At 34.2% G+C, this 18,786-nt stretch overlaps 1 protein-coding gene across 1 annotated transcript in view; it reads left to right on the top strand.

Annotated features, from left to right (window-relative positions):
- Positions 1–18,786, top strand: part of Tmem47 (transmembrane protein 47) — a 163,788-nt gene that overhangs the window by 1,945 nt on the left and 143,057 nt on the right. Inside the window, exon 2 of the mRNA XM_033760469.1 lies at positions 5,514–5,756. Within this exon, the coding sequence (XP_033616360.1) occupies positions 5,514–5,756 (243 nt within the window). The remainder of the gene's footprint in view (positions 1–5,513; positions 5,757–18,786) is intronic.

Below are 18,786 nucleotides of genomic sequence, written 5' to 3'. Positions count from 1 at the left end.
CTGAGCTAAATCCCCAGCCCTATTTTCTTTGATGAAACAGAATATCCTGTCTAAGCAAAACAATTTCTATAGTTATTCTATTCGGAAACATATACTTAGCTTTAACATGATGAGAAGTGATGACATGTTTCTGGATGAAAAACAAGCCTAGCCCTTCTAAACATGCTAGTTCAGTAATAATATATATGATCTTATTCTTCTGTTGTTCCACAGATATGACAACATTTAAGCATTGTTTAATTTATAAGGGCATTGTACCAATTTCAGAATGTATTAATTTGTAACGCAGTTTTAAAATTTAAAGTATATATACATAAAAAGATGGATAAAAATGAACCCCATTTTTATCTGGAAATGAAAATGAATGAAGCAATAGAAGTAACTAAGCACTCGGGTTGAACCTGTAACACATTCTTTCACTACAATGAAAACATTTTTATTAGATGTTACACCTACAGATTGGTAGGCTATTTTTAATATTATTTCCTTCAGAGATGTACCAGGTATGTACACACAAACTTCAATTCATTTCTCTTTTGAAGAAACACTTAAAATTGAGTAAAAACAAATAGTCTTCTAGTCTCAGGACATTTCACAAGCAGTATGAAGAAAAGAAATTACAGTATAGATTTGACACAAAAATAATTTGACGAAAGAGGGCTCTTTCATCTGCTTTCCTTTAGCTTGAGGGAGTTCTAAATTAAGAAGGTGGTAAAGAAGATAAAATGAGTCAAGCATAAACACAACTACCTATTTCAAAAGCATTTCATTTTAAAATGTCAGTGATGTATTTAGCCATTCTTCCTGCATTTTTATATAATTGTAAATTTTGAAAGTTTGCCTTTGTAAGAAGTTATTGACAATAAGTCCCATCTCTTTCAAATACCACATCTACTCAAAGGGACCTATACTTATAATTTTGCATTTTGAAAGGTACCAAGCCATTATAAAAATGAAATACTACTTCTATGTTAATAGAGTTAGAGGTCTTCCATGCAACTGTTCTAATAATAAGATTTTGAAAGCAATTTTAACCCACAAAGTCAAGCAATGACCTATAGGATTGATTTTCCTTCACCAAGGGTGTATTAATATATAATTTCTTTGGGTTTTAGAAATAACAGATTTATTTCAATATAAAAATAAAACAGTAATTCAACTCTAGTTTTAAATTGTTAAATTACTTCATGCCGATCTATTTTATGAAATATTATCTCTTAGTGACTACTATGTCAGGTTAATTTTATGTTGTTCCAAATAATTTATCATCTCTTGACAAAATATACTTTTTGTTTTGCTAGTCATACAAGAAATTTCTTTCTAGTGATAGAGCTTGTATAAAGTTTACTTTCTAAACTGATATTAAAGCATTACTTAGCTTTTATAAAATAAAAACAAAAATTAGAAGTAATTTTTTGTTCATGAATACTAAATGAAAAAAAGAAACAAAAGCCCTGGTGAGCTCATTTATATATTATAGAGTAGCTATAATTCTAAAGGAAACACTGCTTTCTCAGTATTTGAAGGAGGGAGTTGGCTATATTCAAAACTAAATAATGTTAACAAGAAAATAAAGATATCTAGGTTTATGGCATGTCTGAAGTTATGGCTTTGAGAAAAACTACTCTCACTGCCATTTTTCCTTTTTCCATTATTCACTGAATCCTCCTCAAACACTGCAGTGCTCCCCCAAATTTCTGTAAGTCAAAGTTTAACTCTGTTCTTTTATGGCCTTATAAATTTTTAAATTTTATAATGTAAACTAAAGAAAGAAACATTTCTCTTCCATTGGTGGTGGGAGTGCAGACTGGTGCAACCACTGTGGAAATCAATATGGAGATACATCAAAGAACTAGGATTAGAGGTTCCATTTGACCCAGCTATTCCTCTGCTCGGTATCTTTCTAAAAGAAATAAAAGAATCATACCACAGTGATATATGCACACCCATGTTTATAGCGGCACAGTTTGTAATAGTTAAAACTTGGAAACAGCTCAGCCATCAGTTGGAGACTGGATAAAGAAGATGTGTTTTTTCTTAAAAAAATGGAGTATTACTCAGCCATAAAGCATGAGAAACTAGAGTCATTCATAGGAAAATGGATGCATATTCAGGCCATACTCTTAAGTGAAATAAATAAGACACACATATGAATACTGAATAGTTCTCTGGTTTGAAAAACTGAAAGTGTAAATAAGATCCAAATTGTATAACAGATAATGTGAAATAGGAAGAAAAGGGCTAAAGGTGTAGGAAAAGTGGAAAGGGTAGGTGAAAGCAAATAAGGGAAAATAAATAATATGAGAAAAGGGAAAAATTAAAACAAAATTTTTGTAGATAGGAGAGGGTGGAGGGGGTGAAGGGTAGGCAGGGGTATGGGAAAAAACGAGAACCAAGACCTGTCATGTAAAGGTACAAGATCCCAATGATGAATGTGACTGTACTGTATACCTAAAATGGACCAATAAACTCAATGAGAAAAAACAAATGTGTAAATAAAATGAAGTATATGTAAATAGTAGAGTACTTCGCAATGAAGAATGAAATAATGTCATTTTCAGGAATGGGTAAATTTTGAGACCATAATGTTATAAGAAATAAATCAGAAAGTTAAATGTTACATAGTTTCTTATAGATGAAAAGCACAAAATAGAAATTAATTAGAGGGTAAAATAAATCAGCGATTATAGGAAATAGGAAGACAGACCTTTTGGAGAAGAGAAATGTGGTCAGGGTAAGGGGGAGGACAGGGAAGAGTATAAAGGGATAAAAATGACTTTTAAATGATGCACATTGTTCTAATTCCCCAAAGTGAATGTAACTTACGTATAGCAAATATGTGCTAATAAAAATATCATTCTCTGTATTCTATAGAGTTGTCAGCTTTGCTTTTACCAAGCACATAGGATAATTGATATTTTGAAGAATTATAACTAATGCAATGTTATTCATTAAGGATATTAATGAACTAACTATTGGATAGAAGATGCTTCTAAAACACATATATCCATTTTATTGTATTGCAGAATAAAAAGAGAGAACCATCTGTTCTCCACTTGACATAAATTCTTCTTCTCTAAGTATAGTAGAACAGCTATTGTTGGACTATTATCTGCCTGTAATAGAAATTTTGATTTATAAAGATGCTGAATTGTACATTAGCTTTATTGCTCGATACATGACTGTGAGTTATTTCAAGCAGAACTGTAGGGCTACAGTCATGATAGAAGCCAGAAGCTTTCTAAACTCACACAATAAAAGCATATATAAGAAAGTGATGTAAGGATTTTTACTTTATTGATTTAACTTCAGAAAATTTTCATTTTATTATTTAGCATGTGCACATTTTCATTTTGCTGGACACCACTGATCTAAGTTCAATGAGATTCTATCATCAGTGGGATTTAAGGGTAATTTTGGAGTTAGAAAATTCTTCTCCTTAATCTATATAATAAGAAACCAAGGACCAAAGAAATCAAATAATTTGACTGAGATTGCATGATTAGTAAATATTATACCCTGATGAAAGGCTAGTTCTCAGCCCATTGATCTATTTATATTGCACAATTATTGAAGAGAAAAGTGTACAGTTTAGTTCTTCCTACGTTCCACAGAAGAACTGATGCTTAAATAAATATCAAGAACAAGTTATTCTTAGTAACTATATGACTTTAAGTAAAATGAATGGGAATCACTAGTGTTTGTTACAATGAAAAAGTCCTACATAATTTTTAGGGTAAAGTGTAAAAGTAGATTCAGCGACAGCAGGAATATTTTAGCCGAGTAGGGATTTTCTAAGTAATTTTTTCAATATCCTGGACCTTCTTAAGTATTTTAATTCCCCACTCTTTTGTTTAAGCACATCAAGAAACTAAAATTGAGTGAAAAATTGGAAAAACATCTTTAATAAGGTAAAAAGTAGATAAGAAAAATTTTAGCATAATAAAACCCTTAGCTAAGAATTCATATTTTTCAAAGCATTCCATAATGAGTGGCATCACTGGCCTTCAGAGAAGTGAAAGGACATTTTATTTTATTAAATTGCTTATTTCAGTACAAAGCTAGCCACACTCAGTTTTAAAATTAATGTTAAAGCTATCACGCACATAACATTTTTTTTACTGTGGATGAAACTGGGGTACTGGTTGCCTGGACCCCCAACTGGGGATATTATTTGCATCTAGAAAGCCAAAATGTCTCTCTGGACACAGAGGAAAAATTGACTGAAGATATTTAGCAACAATAACTTACAAAAAACTCACTGAAATATCCGAGGCTTGCTGTGATTGATAGTTGTGTGAACAAAGGAATTGTAGTCTTCCCAGAAGTCATTTAAAAATGAAGCTTGCAAAAAGTGAATAGACAGGGCCAGGGATTTAGCTCAGTGGTTCTGTTGCCTCCCTCCCAAGGTCAAGGACCTGAGTTCAATCCTCAGTGCAAAAAAAAAAAAAAAAAAAAAAAAAAAAAACTGCAAATTTCCAATCAGAAAAGAAATGTTAGATCAGGTCAAGTGGGAGATGTATGTCCCTGTCCCAACAATTTAATGGCATTTTAAATATAAAAAGTACTGTTACTCAAATGTGACTATACAAACTCTAAATGTTCATTACTAAAACACTGTTTAGAATAAATTGAAAACAATATGAATGTACATTGAGGAATAACGGACTACAATAATAATTATTTATCTCACCACTCCAAAATGCCACACATAATTTGAAGGTGGTAGATCCAGGTGCATTGAGTGGAAGGGGTGTTCTTAACAAGGAATTAACTTTTTAAAAAGCACTAATGTATAGTTTGCATTCTAATTTTAATCTTAGTTTAATTTTTAAATTATGAATAGATAAATTATATTTTTATACATTTATGGTGTACAAAGTGATATCACAAGTGCAATAAAATCAAGCTAATTAACATAACTTTATTAGTCCATTTTCCTTTATTTTACTTTAATAAAATACCAGAAACAGGATTCTTTAAAAGCAATGTATTTAGCTCACATTGTGGGTGCTGGGGCTAGTGTTGTCATCCAATACGATCCTGGTTAGATAACATCATGGCAGATGGCATCACAGTGAAGGCGTGAGTATAACTGAGTGATTATATGGTGAGACAAGATACCAGAGACCAGGGAGGGTCAAGGCTTACTCTTACAGTCCTTTCATACAAACTAATCAGGATCCCAGGAGTATATGTTTCTTTCTAAGATACCTCCAATCACTTAATTACTTCTTCTGACCATTAATTATCATATGTCAAGTTGATGGAAATAAGAAATGCCTAGCAAACTAGTAAAGCACAGTTCTGCTTGTGTCTATATGCAGTTAATATGCATGCCAGCAATCTAAGAGTGGAATATCCAGCCTGGGTGGGGGTGGCACCAATAAATAGGCTTGTAAGCTGGATAGAATATAAGAGGGAAAGAAGAACATGTGCCCCTTTTAAAGAGCTCTAGTTTTTGTCATCGCCTTTGGACATTGGTTTCTTGTTTCTGAAGTCTTCCAATGTAGATTCCAATGGGAAATCCTACAGTAGTTTCAATGCCTTTGATCTTGGACTGGTGCTTGGTTTTTGAACCTTATTGTTCTGCAGCTTCCATCTTCTTGGCTCGAGCAGCTACTGAATCTTCCAGGCCTCCAGTGTGCAGAAGACTCTGTGGATTTTTTACCTCTGATCCTGCAGAGACAGCCCTTGTCTCGGAATACATGAAACTTTTCCAATTCGACATGAAAATCGTTAATAGTCCACAAAAGGTAAGTTCTCTTAAAAGTGCCATACCACCTTTACTTTATTAGAAAAAAAATTTAAAAGTATGTTATCATTTACTATACTATTCGTTATGTTGTACAATTTATCCCACAGTAAAGCAAAACCTATTTCTCTGATGTAATTTAGCCATCATACCCTTTGACCATCATCTGCTAAACCTTGCACTAACTGTCTCAGTACGCTCCTGTGGGCAGCACAGAGGATGAAAAAAATTACACAGAGATGAAACTTAGTTCATTCGCACAATGAGAGGTCCAGAGAAGTTATTCTAAACCAAGAACACCCAGCCATTAGGGAGATTCTCTGGAGAAGAAAAAGTCACGAAGCCGAGCACTCTCTGGCTTTTATTTAGAATATCAGTGTAAGAGAAAAAAAAAAGCAGTAGAAAACCAGTCTAGGCCAAGAATTGACTCAAGGAGGGCTGGGGATGTAGCTCAGTGGTACCTGTGCCTGCCTGGCAAGTTCGGTGTCCTATGTTCAATCCCCTGTACAAGAAAGAAGGAAAATAAAGAAAGAGAGAAAGGGGTGGTGGGAAGAGGGGAGGGGAGGTGGAGGAAGGGAAGGGGAGGGAGGGAGGGAGGAAGAAAATCGTCTCAAGGCTAGGCAGGGTGTTTTTGGAGAAAGAGGAAAGGCAACTGCTAGACATGGCACGACTCACTAATCTAAACTTTTTGTTTAACCTTTTGATTTTTACAAAACCTGTGGGCTTTTGCCCCATGGTTTAACCCTTCCCTATTCATACAGCCTGTGTGTTTTTTTCCCTGCAGTTTTATCATTCATCCTGGCCAAGTCCCTTATAACTACCCACCCCTATGCTGTGATAACTTATTCTATTCTCTGCTTCTTTGAGTTTGATTGTTTTGGAATTCATATATAAACAAGAATATGTAGTACTTGTCTTCCTGTGCCTGTTTGGCTTATTTCACTTGGAATAATGTTCTTCGACTCTTCTTGTTGCATATGACAAAATTGCTTCCTTTATAAAGGCTGAATATTATGGCGTGGATATAAAGCATTCCTCGAAAGTCTCCTGTTTAGAGGCAAGGCTTTTGAAAAGTTATTAGATCATGGGGCACTATACTCGTCAGAGGATTAGTCCATTGATGAATTTATGACCCAATGTACTATTAGGAGACGGGGCCCGGTTGGAGGAGTGGTCACTAGGAGGTATCACCTCCCTTTGCTCTCTGCTTCCTGTTTGCCATAGGTTGAGCACTTTCCTCTGCCATGCCCCGCCACTATGCCATTTCTGCCCTAGAGCCAATCAACTATGGACTGAACCCACTGGAAAGTGTGAACCAAGAAAACCTCTTCTCCTTTAAGCTGTGGGTGGGGAGAATTTTGTCCCGGTGACTGGAAACTGATTGATACACTGAATAACTTTCCACTATGTATAGATACCAATTTTCTGTATTTGTTGACCTATTGATAAACACATAGATTGATTCTGCAATTTGACCTTTGAGAACACAGCTACAATGAGCATGGAAGCAAATAAATCTCTTTGACATGCTTGTTTCACATCTTCTGGTTAAATATCTAGCATTAGAATTGCTAGATCATGTGATGACTCTAGTCTTTGTTTTTTGAGTTTTCTGCATATACTTTTACACCAGGGTTTCACTAGTTTATAGGTATATAAGAGTTTATATAGTGTACAAAGCTCCCTTTCCTTTATGCATCCTTCTATTATAATGTAATCTGTTTTTAAAGTCCCAATATACATTTGCATATGTATTTATATATATATGAAAATGGAAGGGTACATTTGGTTTTTACAAATGTACATAATAAAGGAAAACAGATGAAAGTAAACACATTAAATTCCAGAGAACAATTACATTTCAGGGGTGGAATAAGAAAATAGGAAAAGGAAAGGTCACTGATTTCATTTTATGTCCTCTTATAGCCTCAATATGCAAAACATATGATTTATTCAATTAATAAATTTCCAGAAACACGTATTTCTTTATAAAGAAGGGTAGGGGAATGGTAATAAGGGAAAATTAAAAATATTAGAAAATGAAAATATGGAAATAAAGTGTTTGTGAATGGGGAGAGGAGGAGGGGTGAAGGGAGGGCAGGGACAAGGGGAAAAAATGGGAACCAAGACCTCTCATGTAAAGGTACAAGAGCCCAATGATGAATGTAACTGTACTGCATACCTATAATGTACCAATAAACTCAATGAGGAAAAAAAAAAAGACTAAAGTGGATCCTGGGGGAATAGGAAAAAATAAGAACCACAATATTTTTTTTAAAAGACTAAAGTGGATTTAAAGACTAAAATAAGGATCAAAATGAATGATAGATAATGTGAAACAGGAAGAAAAGGTCCAAAGAGGAAGGGGAAGTTGGAGGCACAGGGGAAAGGAAAGGAGGAAAAGAAATAAATACGAGAATAGGAAAAAATGGAAGCAAAGTCTTTGTACATAGGGAGGAGTGGAGGGGTTGAAGGGAGGGCAGGGGAATGGGGAAAAAATAGGAATCAAGGTGTATCATACAAAGGTATAAATTTCCAATGATGAAAGTCATCATATTGTATACCATATATGTACCAATAAAAATGAATTTAAAAATGTAGTATTCCAAGGTGGACTCTTAGGAAGCTAAAATATAAATTAAAAAGTAAAGTAAAATAATGGGGATAGGAAACAACAACAACAACAAAAATATCCAGATGGGGAAAGGAATCACAGGATAGGGGAAAGGGTTTTAAAAGGATAAAAAATTTTCAAAATATGTTATACACATATACCAAATGTTAGTCAGCTTTCTGATCACTGAGATACAATATCTGATACCCACAGTTTAATGGAGAATAAGTCTACTTTGGCTTACTTTTCAGGAGATACTGTCTGTGGTAGGCTGGCTCAAAGACAGAAACATCACAGGGGAAAAGTGGCAGAAGAAATGTTTAGTTCATGACAGCCTAGAGGAACAATGTCAGAGAGAAGAGGGCCAGGGACCATATACAGTACCCTAAGTCACATTTCCTTGACCTGCTCAGAACATCTAGACTTATGCTTTACCAATCCTGTAGGCCACTGCCACACCTATCAAATTAACACAATTAAGCTTAACCACCACATACTAAGTCCCTGAAAATGAATGTAACTATTGCATATTGCAAACACACACTAGTAAAAATTATGATATATCTAAAAATTAATTTAAAATTAAAATGTAAGTAGTTTAACAAAATATGCTTGTGAACATATGGCCAACAATATTGAATTAGAAATCGGTGGTAATTTTAGAAATCAACAGTCTTAGCCTTTCCTTCTATCTGTGCCTTTTACAACTGCAATCTTAAACAAGCTTTAAGTAAAATCTCCTCATGACACCGCTGTAACATGTTAAACAATGTTAAAATGGTTAAGCAAGGAGAGTTTTGCATTTCTTTTGAAATCTCTTCCAACCTAACACAATCTACTTAATAAAACAATAAGCAAACTTATGTAACATTATTGCATAGCAAATATTACAGTTTGATTGTGTTCCCAAAGTTCATGTGTTGGAAACTTAATATTTAAACTCATATGTTGATGAGATTTGGAGGTAAGCTGTTTGGATGGTAATTAGGCTTAGGTAAGTCCATGAGCTTGGAGTCCCCACGAAGGGATAGTGACTTTTAAGATGAGAAAGAGATAATTGAGTATGCAAGCTTGCTCTTGCCATGTGATGCCTTCCACTGTATTATGACACAATAAAAAGGTCCTTACCAGATGCTGGCATCTTTAGATTGGATTTTTCAACATCAAGAGCTAAGAAATAAATTTCTTCAACTTTCTATTACCTTCAATTTTATGATACTTTTTCTTTTCCTCCCATTTATTATGCTAGGAACATACTTGTTCCTTTTGACATGTTTCAGTTAATAGTTGCATCATTTATAAAGCTAGCCTAGCCAGTCCCTCGACTCATTAAAAATATTCAAAATATATCTTCACTCTATTTGATTTTCTCCTTTTTCCTGAAAACATTTTAAAATTAATTTTATTGGTACATGTTTGGTATACAATATGATGACATTCTTCATTGGACACTCATCATTGGAAATTTGCACCTTTACATAATCTATCTTGGTTCTTATTTTTTCCCCATTCCCCTGCTCTCCCTTCAACCCCTCCCCTCCTCACTACTTCCAAAGACTTTGTTTCCATTTTTTCATTTTCTCATATTAATTCCATTCCCTTCTTTCCTTTTCCCTACCCCTCCCATTTCCCCTTCCCCTTTGCACCTTTTCTTCTTATTCATCATTTTAAAGGTCACTTGCTATGGTTCAATGATGGTAAGACTGCCACAATTACAAAATTAAAGACAAGAATTATTCATGCCAATGGTTCTTCTCAAGTGGCTCTTTAAAACCCTGCGGAGGGGATCTATTGCAATATGCCAGCACATTTTTGTTTGTCTCAACTTGAGGAAGGGTGACTATAAGAGTATATTAAATAGACCAGGGATACTACAAAACATCCTATAATCCATAGGACAGCCCCATAACAAAACTCTGTCTGGCCAAAATATCAATAATATTCAGCTTGAGAAATCTCCTATGGTTTTACCTTCTTATTGGAAGATTTTTAAGAATTGCTTACATATTTAGATTGTAGAACCATTTTTTAATAATTATCTAAGAATATAGTCCAATATTATTCTTATATGACCAATATTTGATTCACAGAGAGAATATTTCTGTATTATTATTAATAATGTTGTGATGAACATAAGCTAAGGTGAATACAAACAATTCTTGCTTTTAAATAATTCCCTCTCCTTGAAGTCAGCAGGAGCCTGTATCATGTTTCTAGCAAAGATGGTCTGATAGTCTCTGCCTTGATCATGTTAAACCATATAAGATTCTCTCTTAGATAACTGAAGCAAGAGTGTCCTAATGGCCTAAAGAAGTAAGAGGTTATGTTATGACTGGGCCTATGACAAGATCACTTGGCAAAGATTTCTGGGAGCCCTAGGAGCTGAGAGTGATTCCTTCAAAACCAACAGCCTCAGTGCCGGGGATTTAGCTCAGCAGTTCGGTGACCTGCCTTGCAAGTGCAAGGACCCGAGTTCAATCCCCGTTACCAAAAAAAAAAAAAAAAAAAAAACAGCCTGTAAAATAGTAGAGATATCAGACCTATAGTCACAAGGAACAACAAAGGAAGGAATCTTGCCAAAAATGACATGAATTTGGAAGATGACAAATTTGAAGAACTAGGTGAGAATTCATTGATTACAGGTTTATAAGACCCTCAATGGAGAACATAGTTAAGCTGTGCCTGAACTCCTGACCTGCAAATACTCTGAGATAATAAGCCTAAGATTGTTTTAAGCCATCAATTTTCCAGTTATTTATTATGAAGCAAAATAAATCTAATACAAGTCACATGGGCAAATAACAAAGAAAGAAATTCAGAAAGAATAAACAAACACTGTAAGAAAATGTAGAAGTTTACATTGCATCTTTTTCTTTTCTAGAGGTTGAGTTATTTCAAATTCATTTCTTCCTTGTATTTGGGAGGCTATATTAATGTAACATGTCTCCATCAACCATATATGTGTTTATATTTAATAATATATGTATACATATGTATCATATATAGTTTGATATACTCTCAGTATACCTTAGCATTGAGATAATTATAATGAAGAAAATTATGTTGAAGATAGTTTTGACTGAAGTTCTGTAGCTAGAGTTCTTTAGAAAATGGAAAGTCAGGTGTGATCATATGCATGTGATAAAGAAAGGATACAAATTTATTTGTTTTCAATTTTATTTAGTAATTTAGATTTGAAAGCTGCTAAAAGTAGTTTTATTATGCAATATTAAATGTCAAATGGAGGTAATGGCTGTCTGTTGAAGATGAGGTTAAAAGAAAAGGGGGTCAAAATTGCTGATAACCAGAGAATGGGCAATACTCTGTTTAACAGATACAGAAGAAAGGCAAAGTGTAGAGAAAACTTGTGATTTGTTTTAATACTTTAAAATAGCCATATCTATTAAGGTGAGTGAATTGTGTTAAGTATTAGGAGAATTCTTCAAAACTAAAATATTTTCAAATTTTAAATGTCATGAAATTTTATTTTATCTTTTAGATATTGACCCTTTGAGGCAGGGGTCACCACACTGTGACCCATACATCAAATCCAACTCACCTCTTGTTGTTGTACAACCCTTGAGCTGAAAATGGCTTTCACATTCTTAAATGATTAAGCAAAATGAAAAGAATAATACTCAAATGTCAGTGCTGACATATAAAGTAGTATTTGAACACAGCCACACATATTTATTGGTGTTGTATCTAGTTATTTTTGTGCTACAATAATAGAGATGGATATTGGAAATAGAAATTGGATGCAGCCTGAAAACCTGAAAGTGTATAGTGCTTGTCCTTTTATAAGGAAGTGGTTTGTAACACTTTCTTTGAAGTATGCTGTATTGTGAAAGACACCAATAGAAAAGAGTGCTTGCATGTTTTCCATTGGCACACCATGTGTGTGTGTCTGTTTTTTTTTTTTCAATGTATTGATATAGTATATCATTTACTCTATTCCAATAAAACATCATGTTTCATAAATACCAGATATGATTATTTGTACAACTTCACCCTGGAGGATTCAAGTTTAGGTTCCATTTCTGCTCTTTATCCTTCTTCTTTTTTTTTTTTTTCATTAACAGCTTATGCCTCCTCGTTAGTGCACAAAGCTTCTAGGATCTATAGCCCAGCATTGCTCTGTCCAAAAGTGCTTCACACCATCTGGCAGTTTTCTTTACAAAAGCACTGCAGGGGCCAGGAGTTGTAAATCATTTCTTGGCATTTCCAAAGGGTTAACAAAAGGGATGCAGGATCTATTAGCATTTCATGAGTAGAGGCTAGTTCCCATTTCCCTGTCTGGAGATTTTGATGGCATGATGTCTCTATAAAACAGAAGCCAGTCCAAAAGGAAGATAAAGATACAAATGATAAAGTTTAGAAAATTCCAATGAAAAGACTCCAAGAAACATTCAGGCATTAAGGCATTTTACATGTGAAAAGGAAAGGATGAAAAATTGCAGGAGATGAATTAATGCGTTTTTTAGTATTGTGGACATTAGGCTGCTATGATTCTGACAAAATGATTTTGAAACCTCCAAGGATGTAACTGATATTTATCTTTTTAGATTTCTCTGGCATGTGGAATTATTTTGTAATTTCATTTGTAAAAGAATGAAATACAAATACATGTTAAGATCCAATGATTCTGCAGATAATCATTCTCAGTTTTATCCCCTCCTTCATTTACAACTTTACCTTTGCTAATATCTATGCTACATGAAGAAAATATAAGGAAGGATTTCTTTTTAATTTTAATAAATTTTGTTGTATAGACTGTACAGCGTGATGTTACAGGATATATATAGAATGAAGTTCTTCTGATATAAATTGAAAACTTTGTAGAATCTTGACTCTAACTTCTCTTGCCCAGTAGAGGATATTCCTCGTTAATATTCCTGACACTGCCTTTTGGAAAAGAGAAATGACTGAGGCCCTCTTAGAGAATGGTGTTACAGGGATGCTGGGCTAAGGATCCAGAATTATCTGTTTCCTGAGCCAGCAAGGTCTTCCTGTTAACTTCCCAAAGAAGGTACATTCACAGGGACAGCCAAAGTCTTTTCTTTTCAGTGGGATTTAGGCCTAAATCTCTAAGTAACTTAGAGCATTGCAAGCTTAGCTAAACTGTCTGGCTTTATTCAGAGGAGTGAACACTTAGAGCCCTACATCACATACACTGAGTGCAATTCTGAATGTTATAGTTCTACAATCAAAAGGCTTTATTCAGCACTTCAATTAAACAAGAGATTCCACTTAATTTTGAAATTAAATCCTGACTATGAGACTTTGTTTTGTAAAAAAAAAAAATAAAAAAGATGAATGAATGGGGAAAAAAACACAGAACTGCCCAGGTTATAGTTGGGTAGGAAGACAGCATAGGAAAGGGAAAGGTAGAGCTCATTTTGAGGGAGGGTAAAAGAAATAAAGGATAGGTGGAAAGGAGACAAGGAAATCATAACTCCAAAACCTGATTTTCAGCAACTATATTATATACCATAGTACCAAATTTTATAGCATTTCTGTATCATGAACTTTTAGATGTTTTCCCAATGTCATACTGTTATAAAAAACACTGGAAAAACAGACTTCGTACACACAAAACTTTTGGACACATATCTGAGTTGTTTTGTAGAAAGACAAATTAAAATGGAATTAATTGATCAAAATATATATATATATATATATATATATATATTACAATTTGAAAGATATGTACACACTTCCTGTGACAATTTATATTCCCCAAGAGTATATGAAAGATTGTGTATCATTTCTCTTTCATCTGATAAAATGTTTATATGCTCCTTATCAGAAGACATTTAAAATTAATGTTGGATATTACTTTGAGTTTTAATGCAATTTTGTACTCTCTACCACATGTATCTCTATACAAACTTTGGAAGGTGGATGCTATTCCAATTTTAGAGTAGGCATGGAAAAGAGAAATATCATCAAAATGTCCAGTGCTAATTTCTTCCATTTTATGCTCAGTGTTTCTGGCTTCCTATGAAGCAGATAGGGTATGTGTAATCGATGAGGCTACACATTAAAAAAGTAACACCTTTCTACTGAGGCATTTCTACAGTGCATTTCATTCTTTTTTTTAATTTTGTTTTGTTTTTTGTTTCTTTGAGACAAGGTCTCACGATGTAGTTGCGACTGACCTGGAACTCACTATGTAGCCCAGGCTGGCCTCAAACTCACAGCGATCCTCCTGCCTCAGCCTCCTGAGTGCTGGGATGACAGGTGTGCGCCACCAAGCCCGGCTCAATGCATTTCTAAAGGGAACTTTGCTATATAGCTTCATCACATTTTCTAAAATGGAGTTTCATGATAGTGGACTTGAAACTACAGATTCATATTGAGATTCAGGACAAAACTTCAGGTTTGTTTTGTGCTGCTATTATTGTTTTAAGACAATCTATCACATATTTACATTTCCCCAATGTGTTTATACATACAATTGATTATTTTTATCTTAAGTGAATGTCTTAGTCAGTTGAGGCTTCTATAAAAGATTACCACAGAGAAGGAAGCTTAAGCCACAGAAATTTATTTCTCACCATTCTGGAGGCTGGAAGTCTGAGATCAGAGTGCCAACATGGTTGGATTCTGAAAAGTTCTCTTCTGGGTTGTAGACTCCCATCTCTTTGCCCATTTTCCTGGAGAAAAAAAGATTGATAATTTTGTATGGTTCCTTTTGTAAGCACACAAATCCCACACAGGGAGGGGTGTACCTTCATGATATAGTTATCTTCCAAAGGTCTCACCTTTCACTAGCATTTCATTTTGGGTTAGGATTTCAACATATTAATTGGGGGGGGTGACAAACATCCAATCCACTGCATTCCAAACCTGGCTATCCAAGATTCATATCCCTTTCACATGTAAAATACATTCATTCCATCCAAAAAGCCTCAAGTCTCAATCCAGCATCAACTCTGAATTAGTCTTATTTAAGTATATAAATCAGATGTAAGTGAAACAAGATACATATTAAATACATCACCTTCCTAATATCCAACTTGTCAAGATCTTTTTGACACTGATTCTGTCGTTTATCATGTCCTTCTGTTTTTGTATCACGCATGCATTTAACAAACATACGTTTTCACGAATTTCATTCAACTCACTTATTAAAATATCAAACAGAATATATCCAAACACAAGCACATACCTGTGCCACCAGGACCTCATCTGAAAGTAGAAATCATCCTGGTTATAAACCCGTCTTACTTTTCATTAATAGAACTATGGCCTTGAATTCAAATGAGCCTGATGTCACTATGCCAAACATGGGCTACATAAGATGATTGTGGCAGAAAAAACAGTAATGGAGAAGAGACAGCTGTTATTTTTCACCTAGATCTCTACTTAAACAAGCCTCATGGCAAAGGTAGTAGCTAAAGAGTGTATAAATTGAATTAAATTCTCATAAAGTAAGATACCTATAATTTATTTTCCCTGAGTATTAGTATAATGAATAATTAAAAACACCCATTCTCTTTTTAGATTTGCAGAAACCAGTGAATTTTCATAACTACTTGTCAGCTTTATTAACTACAATTGTTTCTTCCTTTCAAAGAGGTCATCCCACAGCTGAATTGTTTTTTTTATCATTGTGGTAATTATGCTTTTCACAGATATATTTGCATGATTATGTTCAAAGCTCTCATGTCTAATAAATGCATTGAGTGCAAAAAAGAGGCAAAATGAAAATATTAGATATGAACAAAATTAATACTTTAAATGCATATATGTAATTTTGGTCTTAATTAAAGATTAGTTCACAAAGAAATCTTTGGATAAAAATACATTTTCTTTCATTTTTACTTAGATATGTTCTATTTGCAAGGTGAAGAAAGGACTTATGTTTTCCTCAATTATGCAGTTAACTGGGGAAATATTTGGTCCTTAACTTTGCTCTAGTGACAGCAAGTGGACTGGAGTTATGTTCTTAAGCATTATAATTAGGCTAAATCCATAGCAGTCCTGACAAAGCAGTGAGCAAAACCGAAACATACACATTCTTAAGGGAGTAAATCCATTATAACTACATTCCCAGCCACTGTGTAATATCCTGCCAGGCAGGATCAGGAAGACAAGACAATTTCAAAACTTTCAGTGAAGGAAAAGAGAACACAGCTGCAAGAGAGATGTGTGAAGCCCACAGATGCCACTACCATGCCCATCATCTTCCGATCAGGACCTGCTCAATACCACACTTTTTGCTCATTGTTGGTCTCTAAGGACATTCCTGCATGTTTCTATTATACACCTAAAATCCTGCTCAAAATATATACTAAAAAACCTAAGCCATGCTTACTCTGCCAAATTCACCCATATTTCAAGATAGAAAATAAATATTAGCAATATTTCAGTCCACCATGATCAGGTTTAGTATTTACATCCCTGTGGGGTATACCATTGCCGTTCTTTTTGGGGTGACTCTGTGTGTGTGTGTGTGTGTGTGTGTGTGTGTGTGTGTCTAGAGAGACACAGAGAGATAATTTTTAATTTCACTTTATTCTTTGATTCAATTTTATTTTCCCTTCTCTTTCCTGTTCAAAATCACTAATTTTATGCCATATCAGCCTAGTTTAAGTAATATGACTCTGCAAAATTTTTATAATAAGAGGGAGATTATTGTGCACTAAAGGTCATTTTGTGTGCATAATGAATGGAACAGATAATATTATGTGCATAATACTCTTCACTTCTGGACTGATAAAACATCTATCACAAAATTACCAGAACTAAAAGGTTGTAAGTGATGTTCTGTATTTTTCTCCTCTTCTGTGGTATTAGTTCAGATTTTTCTTACATATATGTGGCATTAATTATTTTGAAAAATGGTCTGCTTTTTTTTTCTGGATGTTGATTCTTTGAAGTCAGTCTGTGATTTAATTGTTCATTCCCGAATAGCTTTGACAATGCCTCACATATAATTAAATAGTAAGTGAATGTTTGGCTGTTTCTAGTACAAATCTCGTGTATTTACTCACTACTATGGGTTTAAACCTTGTCTTGCCCTTTAGGACACAGGACAGGTTTTAAAATCCCAGAACATTATCTTAGTTCCTCTATATAATCAACAGCAATTGTTACCACGTAACACTATATGTCACCCACAGAAGGCAAAAACACAAACATAAACCACATGAATCTAAGGAACGGAGTGAACTACACAGATCTGCTCAATTGGATATAATAAAAAGAAAAATCATCCTTTTCCCTTTACTGTGCATGATACCTTCAAGAACAGTATTACTCTAAAGTACTAATTGTTACTCAATGCCCTCAGGGCTTGCTATAATCCTCTTCAGAAGCAATCTCTCTGATAGTTACCAGAAGTAAGCAAAATCATAAAACTGATAGACATTAAAATTCATTGCCTCTAGTGAGGGAAACAATAAATAGTTTCAAAATATATGCAATTAACAAGGTGCTCAACACATGCATGTAGCTCCCCAAATAGAGATTCAAGTCCAAATACGCCCCAGTGTATTCCCAGCTGAGGAACAGTACTGATGGAAGAGAACCAAGTTAAAACCATGCTAGACCCCCCAGTTCAGCAAAAGGCTCAGCACACAGTAATCTTGTCAGGCAGTCCTGGTCAAACACTAGTACTTCCTTCCCTACCTTAGAAGTCTGCTTAGATCCATCCAAAAACATATACATTATGTAAAAAAAGAAAATGTTAATGCAAGGGGAAAGAAAGCACACACATTCTATGGCTACCATTTCATGTTGTTTTATAAGACATTGAGTTTAAAACTTATTTCTTGCTTCTTAGAATTGTTCTGTAGCCATAAAGCTTTCAAAAGTCTCATGTACCTAATTCAAAGCCTTTAATATTTATGTCAAAAATTTATTACAGTGACCTAATAAATCAGCACTTGCTAGTAACAAATTATCAGAATGTGCCATATATTAAAACGATAAACCAGAATTTAATAGTAAAGAGAGAAGGTGTTTTTAAGTCAGACAGCCAAAACCCTAACTAATGGGAATATTTGTAAACTCAACAGTGATTTACAGCGGGGCTTTTGGTGAGGGTGTGTAAATCCAGCAAAAGATTTTACATCTATCAACTGCGACTTTTGGTCCACTGTTTATAAATCAAGATGTTAAAGAAAAGTCAGGGATCTGTAAATCGAAATAGTAAAGTAGAATTTTTAGTACTTGATTTATAACTGTGTAACTTTATTACATATTGTAAACTCAACAGTGATTTACAGCGGGGCTTTTGGTGAGGGTGTGTAAATCCAGCAAAAGATTTTACATCTATCAACTGCGACTTTTGGTCCACTGTTTATAAATCAAGATGTTAAAGAAAAGTCAGGGATCTGTAAATCGAAATAGTAAAGTAGAATTTTTAGTACTTGATTTATAACTGTGTAACTTTATTACATATATA

This window comes from Fukomys damarensis, unplaced genomic scaffold (genome assembly GCF_012274545.1).
Source record: "Fukomys damarensis isolate Sample0158 unplaced genomic scaffold, DMR_v1.0_HiC HiC_scaffold_39, whole genome shotgun sequence".
NCBI classification, from domain to species: domain Eukaryota; kingdom Metazoa; phylum Chordata; class Mammalia; order Rodentia; family Bathyergidae; genus Fukomys; species Fukomys damarensis.
Note: the sequence above shows the minus strand (reverse complement) of the source record. Positions and strands in the feature narration are given on the sequence as shown.